This window comes from Sodiomyces alcalophilus (assembly GCF_042370955.1).
Source record: "Sodiomyces alcalophilus JCM 7366 unplaced genomic scaffold ACRALscaffold_1, whole genome shotgun sequence".
Taxonomy (NCBI): domain Eukaryota; kingdom Fungi; phylum Ascomycota; class Sordariomycetes; order Glomerellales; family Plectosphaerellaceae; genus Sodiomyces; species Sodiomyces alcalophilus.
In genome coordinates, this window is record NW_027263532.1 from 135080 (window position 1) to 149362 (window position 14283).

Below are 14283 nucleotides of genomic sequence, written 5' to 3' on the forward strand. Positions count from 1 at the left end.
GCTTAGTTTATACGCCGACTCTTGGTGTTCATGTTTTTACTGTAATGCGGCAACTAGATACCGATTCACTCCTTCACTCTCTTCCAGTACAGCTTACCCCCATCCCCTTCTCCAAAGACATATCTATGAATGTAATCATGGTACATCCACATTGCCTTGTAGAGCCAGATGATGATGAGTGCAATGTAGATTGGACAGTTTCCGTCTTGGTCGACATTCCATGTCGTCAGCCGAACTAGTCTTTTGAGAAAAGGTCTCCAGCCTCCATCGAAGATGCGTTGCCCGAACGTCCGCTCTGACCCTTCCACTTTGTAGTACCTGGGGAACCTTTCCAGGTAGCTGATGTATTCTGGCGGCAGATTGTTCTCTCGCGCTCCATTCAAAAAGAGGTTCTGGGCGCATTCCATCCCAGTTAGCTCTTAACCTTTTTCGAGCATGGGGAGTCAGTAAAGGGGTTCGAGCTTTTGTAACCATACCATGTACCGGGCACTTGGTGTTGCATTCGGTCTCTGTGGCCACTTTGCTTTTAGGGTGTAGACAGGAAAGGACTCAGGGGTAACTTCGTTGGCTTTACCCAGCTCAAATGCCCGCACTTCGATGATATCGTACACCACGCCGCTTCCCTCGGTGACAAGCAGACGATGGAAATCAACCGGGTTCAGGAGGTGGGCGACGCCACATATCGGTGGAACTTGCATGCGACCGCCGGCGTGGACGAGATCAAGATTCCTGTTTCCGCCGTCAGGGAATTCTTGAATGCTGGCATAACAAGGCTCCGAATACGGGATCCCGAAGATATCGAATGTGACATAGTGCGTCGGGACGCGGACAATCTTGGTAGCTAGAGGTGCGACCTTTCGATCCGTCATCGAGCTGGCCTTCATGTTGGAACCGTACCCAAGATACCATAGTGGCTCGTTGGCCAGGGCCCTGACTTTCCATATTGGCAAATTCTTTTCCGTGGCCATTTTGCAAGTAGGCTGGGTTCAAAATTCACCGTTCTGGGGCTTGGGTAGTCCGTAGAAACTCGAGCCATTTTTTAGGATAGTTTGATAAAAGGGTGAGGGCCGAGGAAAGGGGTGGTCGGTAGACCCTGGGACCCCGGGGATTTCTCGTCGTGGTCGGTTCCCGACGCAGTTCACCACCGGCATACGATCCTGCGGAGTAGGGCATGTCGCTATTAGCGAATCGAGAGGCTCAAGGTTATCATGGTTTTCGTTTTTCAGATGCAGCGGCTAGAATGATCCATAACCTGAGTAGGTTTTCTAAGGGACTCCGAAGACTGGAGTCAAGGACCGGACCGTGGACGGACCGGTCCGGACCTGTTGGGGGAGAGGCTTTTCAAAAATCAAAGGGAAAAAAGGGGGATTAATGATGGCACGGATACTGTAAGCGCACTGATCAACTAATTGCAATTGGTTGAACTGAATGAAAGAGAAGCTGCTGTCATTGGGCGAAAATAAAATGTGGCTCCACGTCGGAAATACCTTGTTCCGGAAGGGACCTCCACACTGTATTCATTCCTAGCAAACAATTTTCCTCACGCTTTCACCTCTTTTCAGTACGACACTCCCAGCATCCCTGGACACAGCCAACAAGGCAGCCACCCTGCTGCCCAATACCTACTGCGTGCCGCAGGGGGAGACTAGACAACCGAGACTCCAGACGACATGCACACATGAATGATGAAACCCCCAAGACCTCTCGCATTGTTGTGTTTGTCCGAGCTCAGTGTCCACCATCGAACCAACAAATCACATCCCGATCCTATTGAGATGGAGGCTGTCAAGGACTCTCAGCCTGCAGTGAAGGCTACATAGTCGGCGAGCTTTTCTGGGCTGTGTGCCAAGAATATGGCCCGCAGCGAAATGTCAAAACCCAGCTTCCGCATCCTATGGCGCAGGGCTACGGCAGCTCTTGAATCTGCGCCCGCTGAGAAGAACGAGGTGGTAGGAGAGAGCATGCTGCCGTTGCTTAATTCCAAACAAGCCGACATTTCCCTCTGGATCGCCTCGACCACACCGTCCATGGAGCCAGAATAAGATCCTGAAGGTGTGGAATTGCTGCTGCTCGAGGCCGAGCTCGAGCTAGCACCTGGGTGCCAACTGTCGTCATGAAATTGTCGATCCATCGAATCCAGAATTGCCAAGCGGGCTCGTAGGTCGGCGGTCGAGCATTTGTCGGCCATGGCACCGAGGATGATTCCCAATGCAAGCTCGATTTTGTCAACGGTAGCAGGTAGTACGTGGTTCGTCTCGTGCTCGATGTGTAGCGACCACCGGTCCGAGTCCATCTCGAACCACTCCAGCATGAGCGGGAACTTGGCTCCGTGTGAGAAGAGGGATGAGTCGGTCACAGTACAGTCCGGTAGTTGCAGCCAATTGCCCAGGGCAGCGCTACGAGGGTGGAAGGTCACCATACATTGGAAGAGAGGGTGGTGGACCGCCCCGCTCGGGAATCCGAGGGCCGCGAGGATAGAACTGAAGGGGATAGCGTTGGCCAGTGCCTTGAGGGCCGAGTCGCGCACCTCAGTCAAGACGGTGGGGATGTCTACGTCCCTGGTCAGCGTCACCCGAATTGGGAGCCGATCCAGAAATTGTCCGAGGGCTTCGCGGTCCGCTGTCGATGACCGGTTGGCGTTCGGGGCACCCAGGACGACGTCGTCTTCTCCCGAGAGCCACTGCAACAAGAGCGCGGCGGCGCCTAGGGCCAATTGATGGTGAGTGATGCCCAGTTGCCGAATGAGGGCGTTCAGGGTAGTGATCAGTCTGCCGCTGAACTCGAGGGTTCTGGAAGCCCCCTGAAAAGTCGCCGCTGGGGGTAGCGTTGTTAGGACGCTTCGCACCAGGGAAGGCTTCCGATCATGGTAGCTGTGACCGTATAGGTAGGCCATCCAAAACGCCTTCTCCTCCTGCGAGGGACGCTGCTTCCATCGCACTGAATCGAGATGCTGCGGCCTCTCATGCAACGGAAGGGTGAGACCAGAGTACGCCATGGAGGTGAGCCGAAGCAAGTTCTGAAGAGTGCCCAAGTCGGCGATTACATGAGAGGTCACGATAACAAGCGTCATCTGGGAGTATATCCCGTCGTCTTGTCCTTCAGTCGCCGTCTTGTTGCCGACTAAGTGCACGCGGATGAGGTCCTCATCTGAAAGATTGAAGCAGTGGTTGGCCTCGGCATTCATGTCTAGCCCTCGCACTTGGCGGACTGTAGGAGCAGGCCTGCGCAATACCCTCCTCGGACCGTCTGGGCCTTCTTCAAAGTTGCAGCGTAGGACCGGGTCGGATGCGAGAGCGGCATTGAGGGAGTCCACCAGCCTGACGACGTCGACTCTACCGCCAAGGTGCAGGACTTTGGCAATGTTGAACGCTGTCATGCTTGTGGCGACCTGGTGCTGAAACCACACTTGTTGCTCAAGTTCCGTCATTTCTTCCAGGGACAGCATGTTGTTAAGCTGACCATTGACTTTGCGATTCTGGGATGTAGTTGTCGCCTCCTCCCTGGGATTATCGTTATCGTCTCCCATGGGGTGAAGGAGTTGGCGAATGACATTGACCTGACCCCTGAAAGAACGGGCAGATGCAGGCAAAAGCTCACGCGCCGTGATCTTGACTCCAAATAGAGCTGTTAGCCGTGTGGCGAGCAGCATAACCAACACAGAATGGCCTCCGAGCTTGAAGAAGTCGTCCGAGTCTTGTAGCTGCGTGTCAGGGTCCAACTGGAGGACTCGACACCACACTTCGGTTAGCTTGGCTTCTATGCTCTCTTGTCCTTGGGGAGGAGGAGCTGTCGGAGTCTCTCGAGCGGACGTCTTGGTGGCGTACATGGCCTCCAGGGCTCTCGTGTCAATCTTGCCATTGACACTTCTGGGGAACTCGTCTAGCGGCAAGATAACCTGGGGAACCCAGGAAGGAAGCAATTCTTTGCCGAGCCTGTTGCGAAGACGAGTAATCCGGGCCTCTAAATTCTCCGCGTTCCGCCCGGTGTCGAATACGACATAGGCAACCAGTGTTCCGTTAGCAGCGAAGACACTGCATTGTGTGATCCCTTCGTCTGCCGGGCCGGATGTGATGGCCTGTTCCACCCCGGCCAGCTCAACGCGGAAACCCCGAATCTTGACTTGACGGTCCATTCGTCCCATGTACGTGATCCGACCGTCCCGGCCGCGCGACCCGTAGTCACCGGTGCGATACATGCGCTCTCCCTCGTGCCAGGGGTCTGGTAAGATCCTCAGGGCCGCCTGATCGGGGGCGTTGATATAATCCCGGAGGACTTGAACGCCCGCGATGTAGATCTCTCCGCGGGTCCTGTCTGATGCGTGAAACTTTTCGTCATCGAGGACATACATGCGAGCTGTGTCGATGGCGGATCCAATGGTAACGGCGTCCCCCGGGATCATTCGCGTGAAGGAGGCGCAGATGCCAGACTGTATCAGACATTAGTCTAAGCAACCACACAATGTGGTTCAGATGGACTACAACTTACCTCAGCCGGCCCATACGCGTTATAGAACAGCGTTCGTGGGGCAAAGTTGCTCACCATTGCTGCGGTTACTGCCTCCCCTGTGGCATAAACCTAAAGACAAGGGGGAATCCCGTTATCAGCTTTATGTTTTTTTTTTCGGTCAAGGGACAAAAAAAGGGCAGGGGTTCAGGGGTAATCCTAACAATTTCAAGATTTGGAAATTGGTTGACATCCAAGACAGCGAGTACCGAGGGAGTGATGGTGGCAGTATTGACCCTGGAAAGATGGGCGTAAGGGTCCGAGGGATCACGAAGGACCAGAGTGGCCCCGTGTAGCAAGGCGGAAAATATCTCCAGGTTGCAGTAGTCAAAGGCAGGCGACATGAACTGGGCAATCCGCCGACCCGGGGCGGCGAAAGTGGTGGCCTCCGGGTTGCTTCGCAGGGCCAGGAAGCTGCGGTGGGTTATCGGGACGCCTTTAGGGGTGCCGGTGGTGCCCGAAGTAAAGACAACGAAGAGGTCCGACTCGGGAGACGCTGTGTCTGGCAGTCTTTCTGGTTCGTGATTATCACCGCCATTATCTTCGTCGTGGCTAGCGAGGATGCTGTCCACGGCCAAAACTCTCATCCCTTCAACAGCAGCCGCCGACTCGTCGTAAATTTGCTTTGCGCTCGGCAGTAACAGGGCTGCCGCCCCGATTGTGTTGCAGACGGCAGCCTTTCTGTCCCGGGGCCACTTGGGATCCAGGGGGACGTAGACTCGGCCTGCCTTGACGATTCCCAGGAGGCCCAGTATCCAACCGGTTGTCCCGTCTCCATGCACAGCGATAGCTCTAGCATCCGGCAAGCTCGCGTTGATATGATGCGCAATTATGTTTGTCAGTCGATCAAGGGTTCCGTATGAGATTCGGCTCCCATGGTAGTCCTCTATTGCCGGGTGGTCGGAGAATATGTCCATCGATCGTTCCAGGGCACCCTTCACTGTTTGTTCCCCGCTGACATCGTCTCTGACCTGTTCTGCCTGCCTCAACACAGCTTCCTGAAGTTGGTTGATCTTCATGCAGTCTTCCACCGTGGCTTGGTGCAGGAGACCAAACAAAGCGTGCTTGAAGTGTTCACCAATCCGCCGAATCGTCTTCTCCTCGAACTGCGTGTTGTCGTAGAGGATTCGCAGGTCCCCATTCGCTTCGACGAGCAAACTTAGTGGAAAGTCGCTATTCTCCAGAGAGTCCGCTTGAAGGGCTGGCGGCTTTGAATGCTTATCAGGGAGCGGTAGCTGCATCGCCAGGAGGTTCCCCATGCGGCGGCCGATGCCGACTTGATCGGAGCGAGCCCAAGCGTACTCGCCTACCGTTGCAAGGTCGTCCATGGTGCGCTGAAGGCAAGACACCACGCTCTCGCTTGCATTATCAAACTTGAATATGAGAGGTAGGGTGGACATGAAGGGGCCAATGATGCTCTCCTGGTCCGTCAGGGGTAGTGGCAGGCTGGCTCGATTCGAGAAGACACCGCCGATGATTACAGTCATGCTGTTCTCCAGGGCGCTGATTGCCATTGCCCAGGCAGTGTAGTATACACATGCCGTGGATACGCAGTTTCTGCTTGCAAAGGCGCTAATCTCTTCGATTCCGGCCGACGCTTCGAAGAAGATGGTCTTCAGGGACTGTTCCCGGCCGTCTCGTTTTCTCCTCTCAGCGCCAATACTGAATCGTTCAGTTGAGGCGTTTTCAGGGGGGACATCTCTGAGATAACTAGCAAAGAATTCCCGTGCCTCGGCGTCTCGTTTTCGTTGCATTTCGATAAGTCCAATGTTGGCATCGATGGAGGAAGTGCGGGAGGGTAAAGGCCATCCATGGGCAACTCGCTCGATGTTGTCCAGCAACAACTTCAAGGATACGCCATCCATGAGACTGTGGTGAATGGTTAAAACAACTGTCAGCTCATCAGCCTCATTGAGTGCGGTCCAGCGGTTTGTTGTGGTCCGTGTGAGTGATGGTGATGATGATGATGAGGATGAGACTTCATATTGACGATAGACGAAGAAGTCCAGTGTACAGCCCAGCCCCACGGCCATGCTGGCGTCTTCCACAGACTTGTCGTACTCGTCGCGAGAGTCGTAGACTTCGAAACCGGGCTGCCTGAACGGCTTCTTGTGAACGATTTGCGCGCCACATCCGATGCCCAGGTTTATTTCCGTTCTGAAGACTGGCTCTTCTCGCCATACCGTGCGCCATGCCCTCTCCATCATGCTGGCGTGCGTGCCGCCGTAGGTGAGTTTGACTTGGTTGACGCCCCTGGACCTGTCGAGCAATGTGGGCAGCGCCAGTTCCAGTTGCAAACTAGTCAAAGGTCCGACGTCGAAATCCGCGTCACTCAAGACCAGCATATCGCGCGCCTGGTCGCGAAGACTTGTCAGTGACTGTTTGACTGTAGGATCGTTGGTCCAAGACGCTGTTGCGTGTTCGGTAGAACGAGGAGAGATTGTGGAAGCGAGATCTGCCATCTCGGCAAACGTCCGACACTTGAAGAGATCTTTCGTCGAGATACGTAGGCCATTTCGGCGTAGGACGGAAACGAGCTTGAAGGCCAGTAGTGACGATCCTCCCATGCCGGTGAAGGAGTCGTCACCCCGAAGCTTCCGGATCTTCTCATCCCGGCCCCTGAGCACCTGCTCCGCGGCCTGGAGCACCTTGTCGAGCTTTCCTTCGAGTTCAGTGGTCACTTCTGTTGCCATGTCGTCGACGATGGACAATGACGTCGTGTCGCCCGTGGTATAACCATCGCTATCGCTAGCGTCAGGGGTTGACTTGGCTTCATCGATGGCCGCGATGAGCTCCAATACTTTCAGGGGCTGCACCTTTCCATTAGGCGAGAGTGGAAAATCGTCGACCGCTTCGATCCGATATGGTATGCTGTACGACGGCATGCTCTGCTTCGCCCTCTGGAGCAACAGCGAGGTGTTCACCCCTGACGGCGTCACCACTGCCATGATCCCTTTCTCCGCCACCACGGCACGAACGGATTTTACCCCGAGCAACTCTCCGATGCGGCAGAGCCCGTCTTCCACGTCCCGGTCGAGGTTGACCAGGAATCCCCTGTTCTTGACCGTCCGGTCTTTACGGCCGCGGAATTCAATCACGCAGTCGCCATGGCCGCCTTCTGGGCCCCTCACCCATCGACCGTAGTCCCCAGTCTTGTAAACGCGGCGCCCGTTCCAGTCGATGAAGTTGTCCCTCGTTTTTTGCTCGTCTTTGTAGTATCCCTGGGCAACGCCAGCTCCACCAATGAGTATCTCTCCGTCCATGGTATCACAATCCTCTGAGGTCTCGATGCTGGTTAGGTTGGAGTCGACAAGCCAGATGGGACTTTCTTCCATAACACAGCCGATCAGGCAAGGGTTAATGATGCCAGTCTGGGCGTCTCGCTTGACATGATGAATAGAGCCCATTGATGTCGTTTCGGTCACTCCGTATGCCGCGAGGACTCGAATGCCGGCGTCTACCCATGATCCGAGAAGATCCGGTGTTGCAGTCTCGCCACCGAGGATGATGGTATGCATACTGGAGAAAATACCATCACTGTCTTCTGAAGGCGTTGGTAGGTTACTCAGGAGGGAAGGTGTTGCTGCCATGACGGTGCAAGAGGAAGCTCTGTGGAGGATCTCTTCTGCCTGTGCTGGGACAACTGTGCCACAATTACCCAGAGTTGAGAATAGCATGCAGGCGCACGCTGCAAGGCTTTGGTCAGTATATCCTCGAAGCTGAGGGATATGGGGAGTTGAGACGTACCGTCAAATGCAACCGACAACATGTGAAGTAAGCGGTCCCCGGGGCTGATATCTAGGTTGACGGGGCTGGTCTTTGCGTATAAGCAAAGAGACATGTGTGAGATCATAACCCCTTTCGGTCGACCCGTACTGCCGCTGGTAAAGATGATACACGCGGTGCCATCTGCTTCTACTTGAGGAACCGTAGCCGCAAAGCTTTGATTAGTCTCCGGAAAGACTTGCGGAACCTTTGTGAGGTGCAAGACATGGCGGAGGTCGGAGGTTATGAACGGCTCTGGTGTGGTGTTGACCATGACTGGACCTTCAACTGTGTCGCAAACGTAGTTGATCATCTCAGGGGACCAGGTTCTCCGGTCGATAGGGACAAAGCTTCCCCCTGACTTGAGAATAGCGAGAATGGCAATGATGTTGAGGCTTCCATGCGAAGTAACAAGGGGTACAGGGGATCCCTTGCCGACTCCGAGATGCACCAGGTCTCTTGCAACGGCGGAGGAGGCTTCATCGAGCTCGCGGTATGTTAGGCGGCCTTCATGGTGATCGACAGCCAGATTATCTGGACATCTTGCGACAGCTTGAGCGAACAAGTCGCACAAGTTGGTTGATGTTATCGTCATGGTAGCGAAGGCAGAGTTGAGCTGCGTGTAGGAAGTTGAAAGTTGACAACCAGGGATACGGTCTCGAGATCTCGCAGATTCATACTTGTACGAGAATTATCGCAATCTAGTACATGTAAGTTATTGGTCCTCGTTCTCACGGCTCTTTTGATTCGAGCCAACTTGGTGTGTATCTTTGCTCCTATCGGTTGCCGCAAAGTTGAGTGTTGTGTCGGTTACCGAGGTTGGGTTGGTCAGGGGGTGGAATTTGGGTTTACGGACATAATCGGAGAGTTTGACGGTCGGAACATGAATACTGAACTGATTGTTTGAGGTGCGAGGACGACAATGGAAGATCGATGGTTTCTTGATTCTGTTAATGCATGTGGTCTTTAGTGTTCTCGAGTGAAGCCGTCCTGGAACCAAATCAACATTGCGCACTACGAGGCTTTTTTCAAGATGCTCTCCGAGATTCTGCAAGAGACCGTTGCCGTCCAGGGGCTCGTATTAGGGCTACCCGTCCTAGTCCTGATCACGATTCTGTATGCCTTCCTCCGAAGGTCGGGCTTAACAGCAACCGCCACAAATGTGAGAAGAGTCCAAAGCCCTACCCATCCAGAGTTATAGGTAAAAGTCAAGCCAGAACTGATAATAGTGCAAGGACATGAAGAATTTGCCTGGGGTACCGTTTGAGTTTCCCAATGGACAAGGAACGGAAAAGTTCTTCGACGGTAGACGTGCTGCTCGAAGATGGCGGAAGAAATATGGTCCTATTTACAGCATATGGTCAGGATTCAAGCGTGAGATGTCAGTCTACCCGTATCCTTACTTGACAGGGGACGTGGTGTTGTTGCTTACGCCAGGCTGTCAGTGTCCTATCCAAGCCTGAACATGTGCAGGCGTTCTATAAAGACTCCCACATGCATATCAAAGCCACGGACAACAACTCGGGGTGGCTTTTTGGCGAACTTCTCGGATCCTGCGTTGGGTTGGTCAGTCAGCAGGACTGGAAGAGAGTCAGAAAACCCTTCGAATCCCACTTCACTCGCTCCATGTCGATTAAACGATCCAAGCCGTTTATCCACGAGGCTGGAGAGTTTCTCCGTGCCCTGAACGAAGAAGGCCGGGAGTGCATCATCCATGCAACGAACGACCTGAAGTACTGCCCGTTCTTCCTGGTTGCCAGCATCTTCTTCGGCACCCTTACCAGGGAACAGCGTGAGGAATTATACACACTCGGCCCGCCAAGGGAAGAGCTCTTCAGGGATACCTTCATGGGCGGTATCAATCGATACGCCATCGCTAAGTATCTCCCGGGCTCCGCCATGCCACGCCTCCGTACCTTTCAGGGGAACTGGGAGGCCTTTGTCAGGCGAGCCTACGAGCAAGCCATTCGGAACCATGGCCGGGATCTTGTCATTGTAGCTTTGTGGGAAGCTATGGAAAAAGGGGAAATGTCGATGCGAGAGCTCCTCCAAACTCTCGACGAGTCCCTGTTTGCGAATCTGGACGTCACAGCTCACGCAGTGTCGTGGAACGTTCTCAGTATGGCCCAGCATCCGGATATCCAGCAAAAGGTGCGAGTGGAGATGCAGACACAGACCCATTATGGTCATGATGCTTCCAAATCAGAGGAAGCATATGAGAAATACCTGCAACGAGAGGATACCTTGCTGGCTGCCTGTATCCTGGAATCGTCTCGACTACATCCAATCTTGCGTGAGTGTCAGAGTGTCTTCGTATCTGGCCATTACTAACCTGGGTTCACTGTTGCAGCATTCTCTAACCCCGAAGCTGCCGACGAGGATAAGATGATTGACGGTTACGTGATTCCACGGAAGGTATAGCTCGAATTCCTTCATGGAATGCCACAAATAGAATGGTCAAGATGGCTGACATGTTTATCAGACTGATGTCATTGTCGACGCCTACGCCATCAACGTCGATAACCCATACTGGGAGAACGCCTCAACCTTTGATCCCTACAGACACCTCGGGAAGAAAGATCAGGTAGACAATGTTACCCCCCTACACACCACTCGTCTAGGCTAGTGGCTGACTGAGACTCCTGCAAATCATAGTCAAGGAGATATAACATGTGGCGGTTTGGATTCGGACCTCGGCAGTGCCTTGGGAAGAATGTGGCCGATATCATCCTCCGTGTCATCGTGGCGGAATTACTGAAGCGCTATCAGCTCAGCGTTGTGGAAGAAGAGGGGATAAACGGCGTGGAGCTTCAGGCTGACAGTTGGATTGGTCTCCCCGATGGCAGGGTGCGGATGATTCCAATTTAGCAATAGTCTTACTGTAGCAATGGCAAGCTGAACAAATTGCAACTATTTATTACACACAAATCCGGCGCCAACTCTCCCTCAGAGTGGCATGCCACGGAATCGAACTGTTCAAGCGGTGCTCAAACCTGTCCTTATAACCCATCGCCGCTTCAATGCGCCGTAGCCCGTCCAGGAATTCATGCCCGGGCAACGCAAATGTCAAGCGAAACCAACCCGGTTGAGGTTCGGCGTAGTCTGCACCACACCCGACCAAGACGCCATGCTGCGCACATCTTTGGACCATGGCCTCTTCTTCTGCTCCTGTCGCGCATTCCTGCCGCAACCTGATCCATATATAGACCCCTGCAACGGGCTTATAGTACGTCAAGCCATGAAACTCGGCGAATTGAATGGCCATCCGGGCGGCTTCTCGTAAGCGGCGGATGTTGAGGTCGACGAGTGTTCTGAGCTTCGTCCCGTTTTGGAGGATAGGGGCTACCATGACCGAGGCAGCGTTGCAGAGCTTCGCATTGTTGAGGATGGCTTGAGACATGCGCAGCTCTTTGTTGGCTTGCGTGACGAGACAGCCAAGTCGGATACCACTACTTCCCAGATCTTTGCTGATGCTATAGAGTAGGTGGACTCTGGATCCGTTGACGCCGAGTTTGTGTAAGTCTCTGGAAAGGACAGAGACAAATTCGGTCGATGGTGACTCGAATTTTTTGCTGCGTCCCCTTTCATCTGGGTCGATGGCACCGAAAGTAGATAGTGCATAGATTTCGTCGGACACAAAGTGGAGATCGGACTCCTCGCAGTATTGAAGCAGGGCGTCGATGACCTCGACTGGCGCTATGTGACCGTATGGATTATGAGGATTGCAAAAGAGAATGCCGCGGACGTTACAGGGAGCGTTTTCCGCTGCGGTTTGGTACGCCGCCACGACGGCCCGAGGCGAATGTGTCTCTTCAAAAGGCACATGCACGGGGATCAGATGGACTCCGTTTCTAAGTACCGCCGATATCTCAAAGCTACCTGTAGAGAGGGTGGATGGTATAAGCAACTGAATTAACTTGGGCTGGGACCACATGCAAGACGGACAGGAAGAATTCAGGGGTCAAGTCAAGAGTCGGGACTCAGGGGTCAGGGGTCAGGGGCTAAGGGTCAGGGGTCAGGGGCTACATACCCCACATAGGAGCCATCACCAAGAGCCCATCGCCCTCATCGCACAAGTCGTTAATCAACGTATCAAGCACGGAGCTGCAACCTGGGCCAGTCACAATATGCTCCGGCATAACCGGGGCACTAGGCGAGAAGAAGTGGTTGAAGAAAGTTGACATGGAGCCCAGCAGCTCCTTGGTCCCCCCCAACCCGCCGGCGTACGATAAATGCGCCGCACGTAAGTCGTTTTTGGTGTTCCGCTTGAGAAGAGAGAGTATCTCGGGGCGAATGAGCCAGTTCTCTGCCGTGGCGAGGTCGATGTTTGAAGGGCTCTTCGACCCCTGGCGGCGAAGGGGTCGCTTGAACTGTTCCAAGAACCACGCGTTGTTTTCACGGGCTCTCCGGGATAACATTGTTGTCTGCTTCAGTCAATTCTGGGAGTGTAAAGTACAGCACCAGCCTACATGTCCAGGTCCAAGTTGGCCACCTCTTGGATGGTATAGTATGTGTTTATTCTCGGCTGGCTATGTTATGTCTCTACCTGTGCTCAATACCGACGACGGGACTTGTCGGAAATCTTCCATAGACGCAGATTTTCGAGTTGCTAGTCATCGGATTCCCGAGTCTCTCTTCATGTCGCCGTTTAGGGCGTTGGAGTTGCTTGTCGGCCGTCGGGGCCCTCAGGGGAGCGACCGTCGAGATGTCGGTAACCGACTTATACCAACCATACTAACTAGCCGAGGCCGCCCAACATTATACAGCGTCCAAGGAAATTATTCGAAATATCCGATAGAAGAGTTAATCTATGTTTTTCTTGCTTTGTTTCTTCTGTTTTATATTTTGTTTTCAGTGTTCAATTATTTTCATTCTTATTTTCCGATTCGTATCGACAAACCATTTCGACAAAACAACCACCACCCAAAATGCATACAGATTCCGCCTCACATCCTAATGGCAGTGGCTTGAAGGATGCCCAAAAGGCATACATGCTTCCTCACAATCGCCAGGAAATCGAACGCATGAAAAACCAGCATGAATGGATCAAGGGCTCTTTCTCAGGGCTGATCAAGGCTCCCATCGACTACGAGAAGAAGCATCAACGGATACTAGACTCGGCAACAGCTGATGGTAAAACGCCAACTATATACTCCTCCACCTCTGAGAACCTGACGTCTGACCTCAACTACCTCAAGGGACCTGGCTCTCCGACGTTCGCACGCTCTTCCCACCAGAGACCGAGTTGATAGGCTTCGACATCGCGTGAGTCCATAGCGTAGGGGGTAGCGTGCCGCAGACTGGAACGAATGATATGTCTAATCAATCAAATTGAATGTTGAACAGACCGGAACTATACCCGCCGGCAGAGCTGCTACCCGACAACGTGTCCCTCGTCACCCGAGACCTATCACAGGACCTCCCAGCTGAATGGAACCAATACTTCCACCTCGTGCATCAGCGGTTCGTCTTCCCAGGCTTTCCCGCACAAACCATCGGAGAGTTCCTGGGCCGGTTGATGGGATGCGTCAAGCCCGGAGGCTGGATCCAGCTCGTCGAGCCGTGTGCGAGCGAGAACGTGTCCGGTCCCGACCCTACCGCTTTCGCGGTCCTGCATCAGCTCTCCAAGATGTGCATGAAGTGTCCCGACTCAAGAGACGTCATCTTGTCGAGGCTGAAGGAGGGTGGCTTCGTCAACATTAATGTCCAGACGGCCGATATTGTGGTTGGGAAATACCAGCTTGACAGGGAGATGGACGTGCGAGGGCGGAGGAGCATGGGAGATGCTATGAGGAATATGATGTCCATTGCCAGGTATGTCGATGCAGTTTGCCCTGATATTGTCTACAACATGTCTTAACATCGCCCGTCACGCAGCGCGAAGGACCTGGGTATTTCAGAGGCGGATTGGGAGACGTTGCTCGATCGATTCGAAGCAGACATGAAGAAATACCGTACTGCTGTGCGACATGTCATTATTTGGGCTCAGAGGCCAGAGTAAGTCGTGTCTATAGA

The 14283-nt window shown here is 53.6% G+C and overlaps 5 protein-coding genes across 5 annotated transcripts; 2 read left to right on the forward strand and 3 right to left on the reverse strand.

Moving 5' to 3' along the window:
• Window positions 1–65: 65 nt before the first annotated feature.
• ACRALDRAFT_2094431 (uncharacterized protein) lies at window positions 66–968 on the reverse strand (the record flags this gene model as incomplete). Its single annotated transcript, XM_071022668.1, has 2 exons — window positions 66–392; window positions 477–968. The coding sequence occupies 2 exons, from the start codon at window positions 966–968 to the stop codon at window positions 66–68; spliced, it is 819 nt and encodes a 272-aa protein (XP_070878333.1).
• Window positions 969–1795: 827 nt separating this feature from the next.
• On the reverse strand, window positions 1796–8863 carry ACRALDRAFT_1025853 (uncharacterized protein; the record flags this gene model as incomplete). Its single annotated transcript, XM_071014772.1, has 7 exons — window positions 1796–2046; window positions 2107–4426; window positions 4486–4575; window positions 4668–6410; window positions 6483–7186; window positions 7241–8191; window positions 8251–8863. The coding sequence occupies 7 exons, from the start codon at window positions 8861–8863 to the stop codon at window positions 1796–1798; spliced, it is 6672 nt and encodes a 2223-aa protein (XP_070878334.1).
• A 643-nt stretch (window positions 8864–9506) lies between these two features.
• Window positions 9507–11136, forward strand: ACRALDRAFT_2095118 (uncharacterized protein; the record flags this gene model as incomplete). Its single annotated transcript, XM_071022707.1, has 5 exons — window positions 9507–9649; window positions 9714–10561; window positions 10619–10683; window positions 10751–10852; window positions 10924–11136. 5 exons carry the CDS (start codon window positions 9507–9509, stop codon window positions 11134–11136), a joined length of 1371 nt encoding a protein of 456 aa, XP_070878335.1.
• Window positions 11137–11144: 8 nt separating this feature from the next.
• ACRALDRAFT_2038215 (uncharacterized protein) lies at window positions 11145–12686 on the reverse strand (the record flags this gene model as incomplete). The annotated part of the gene is made up of 3 exons (XM_071020854.1): window positions 11145–11163; window positions 11262–12147; window positions 12299–12686. 3 exons carry the CDS (start codon window positions 12684–12686, stop codon window positions 11145–11147), a joined length of 1293 nt encoding a protein of 430 aa, XP_070878336.1.
• Window positions 12687–13196: 510 nt separating this feature from the next.
• Window positions 13197–14128, forward strand: ACRALDRAFT_1067831 (uncharacterized protein; the record flags this gene model as incomplete). The annotated part of the gene is made up of 3 exons (XM_071017487.1): window positions 13197–13400; window positions 13466–13533; window positions 13615–14128. 3 exons carry the CDS (start codon window positions 13197–13199, stop codon window positions 14126–14128), a joined length of 786 nt encoding a protein of 261 aa, XP_070878337.1.
• Window positions 14129–14283: the final 155 nt, after the last annotated feature.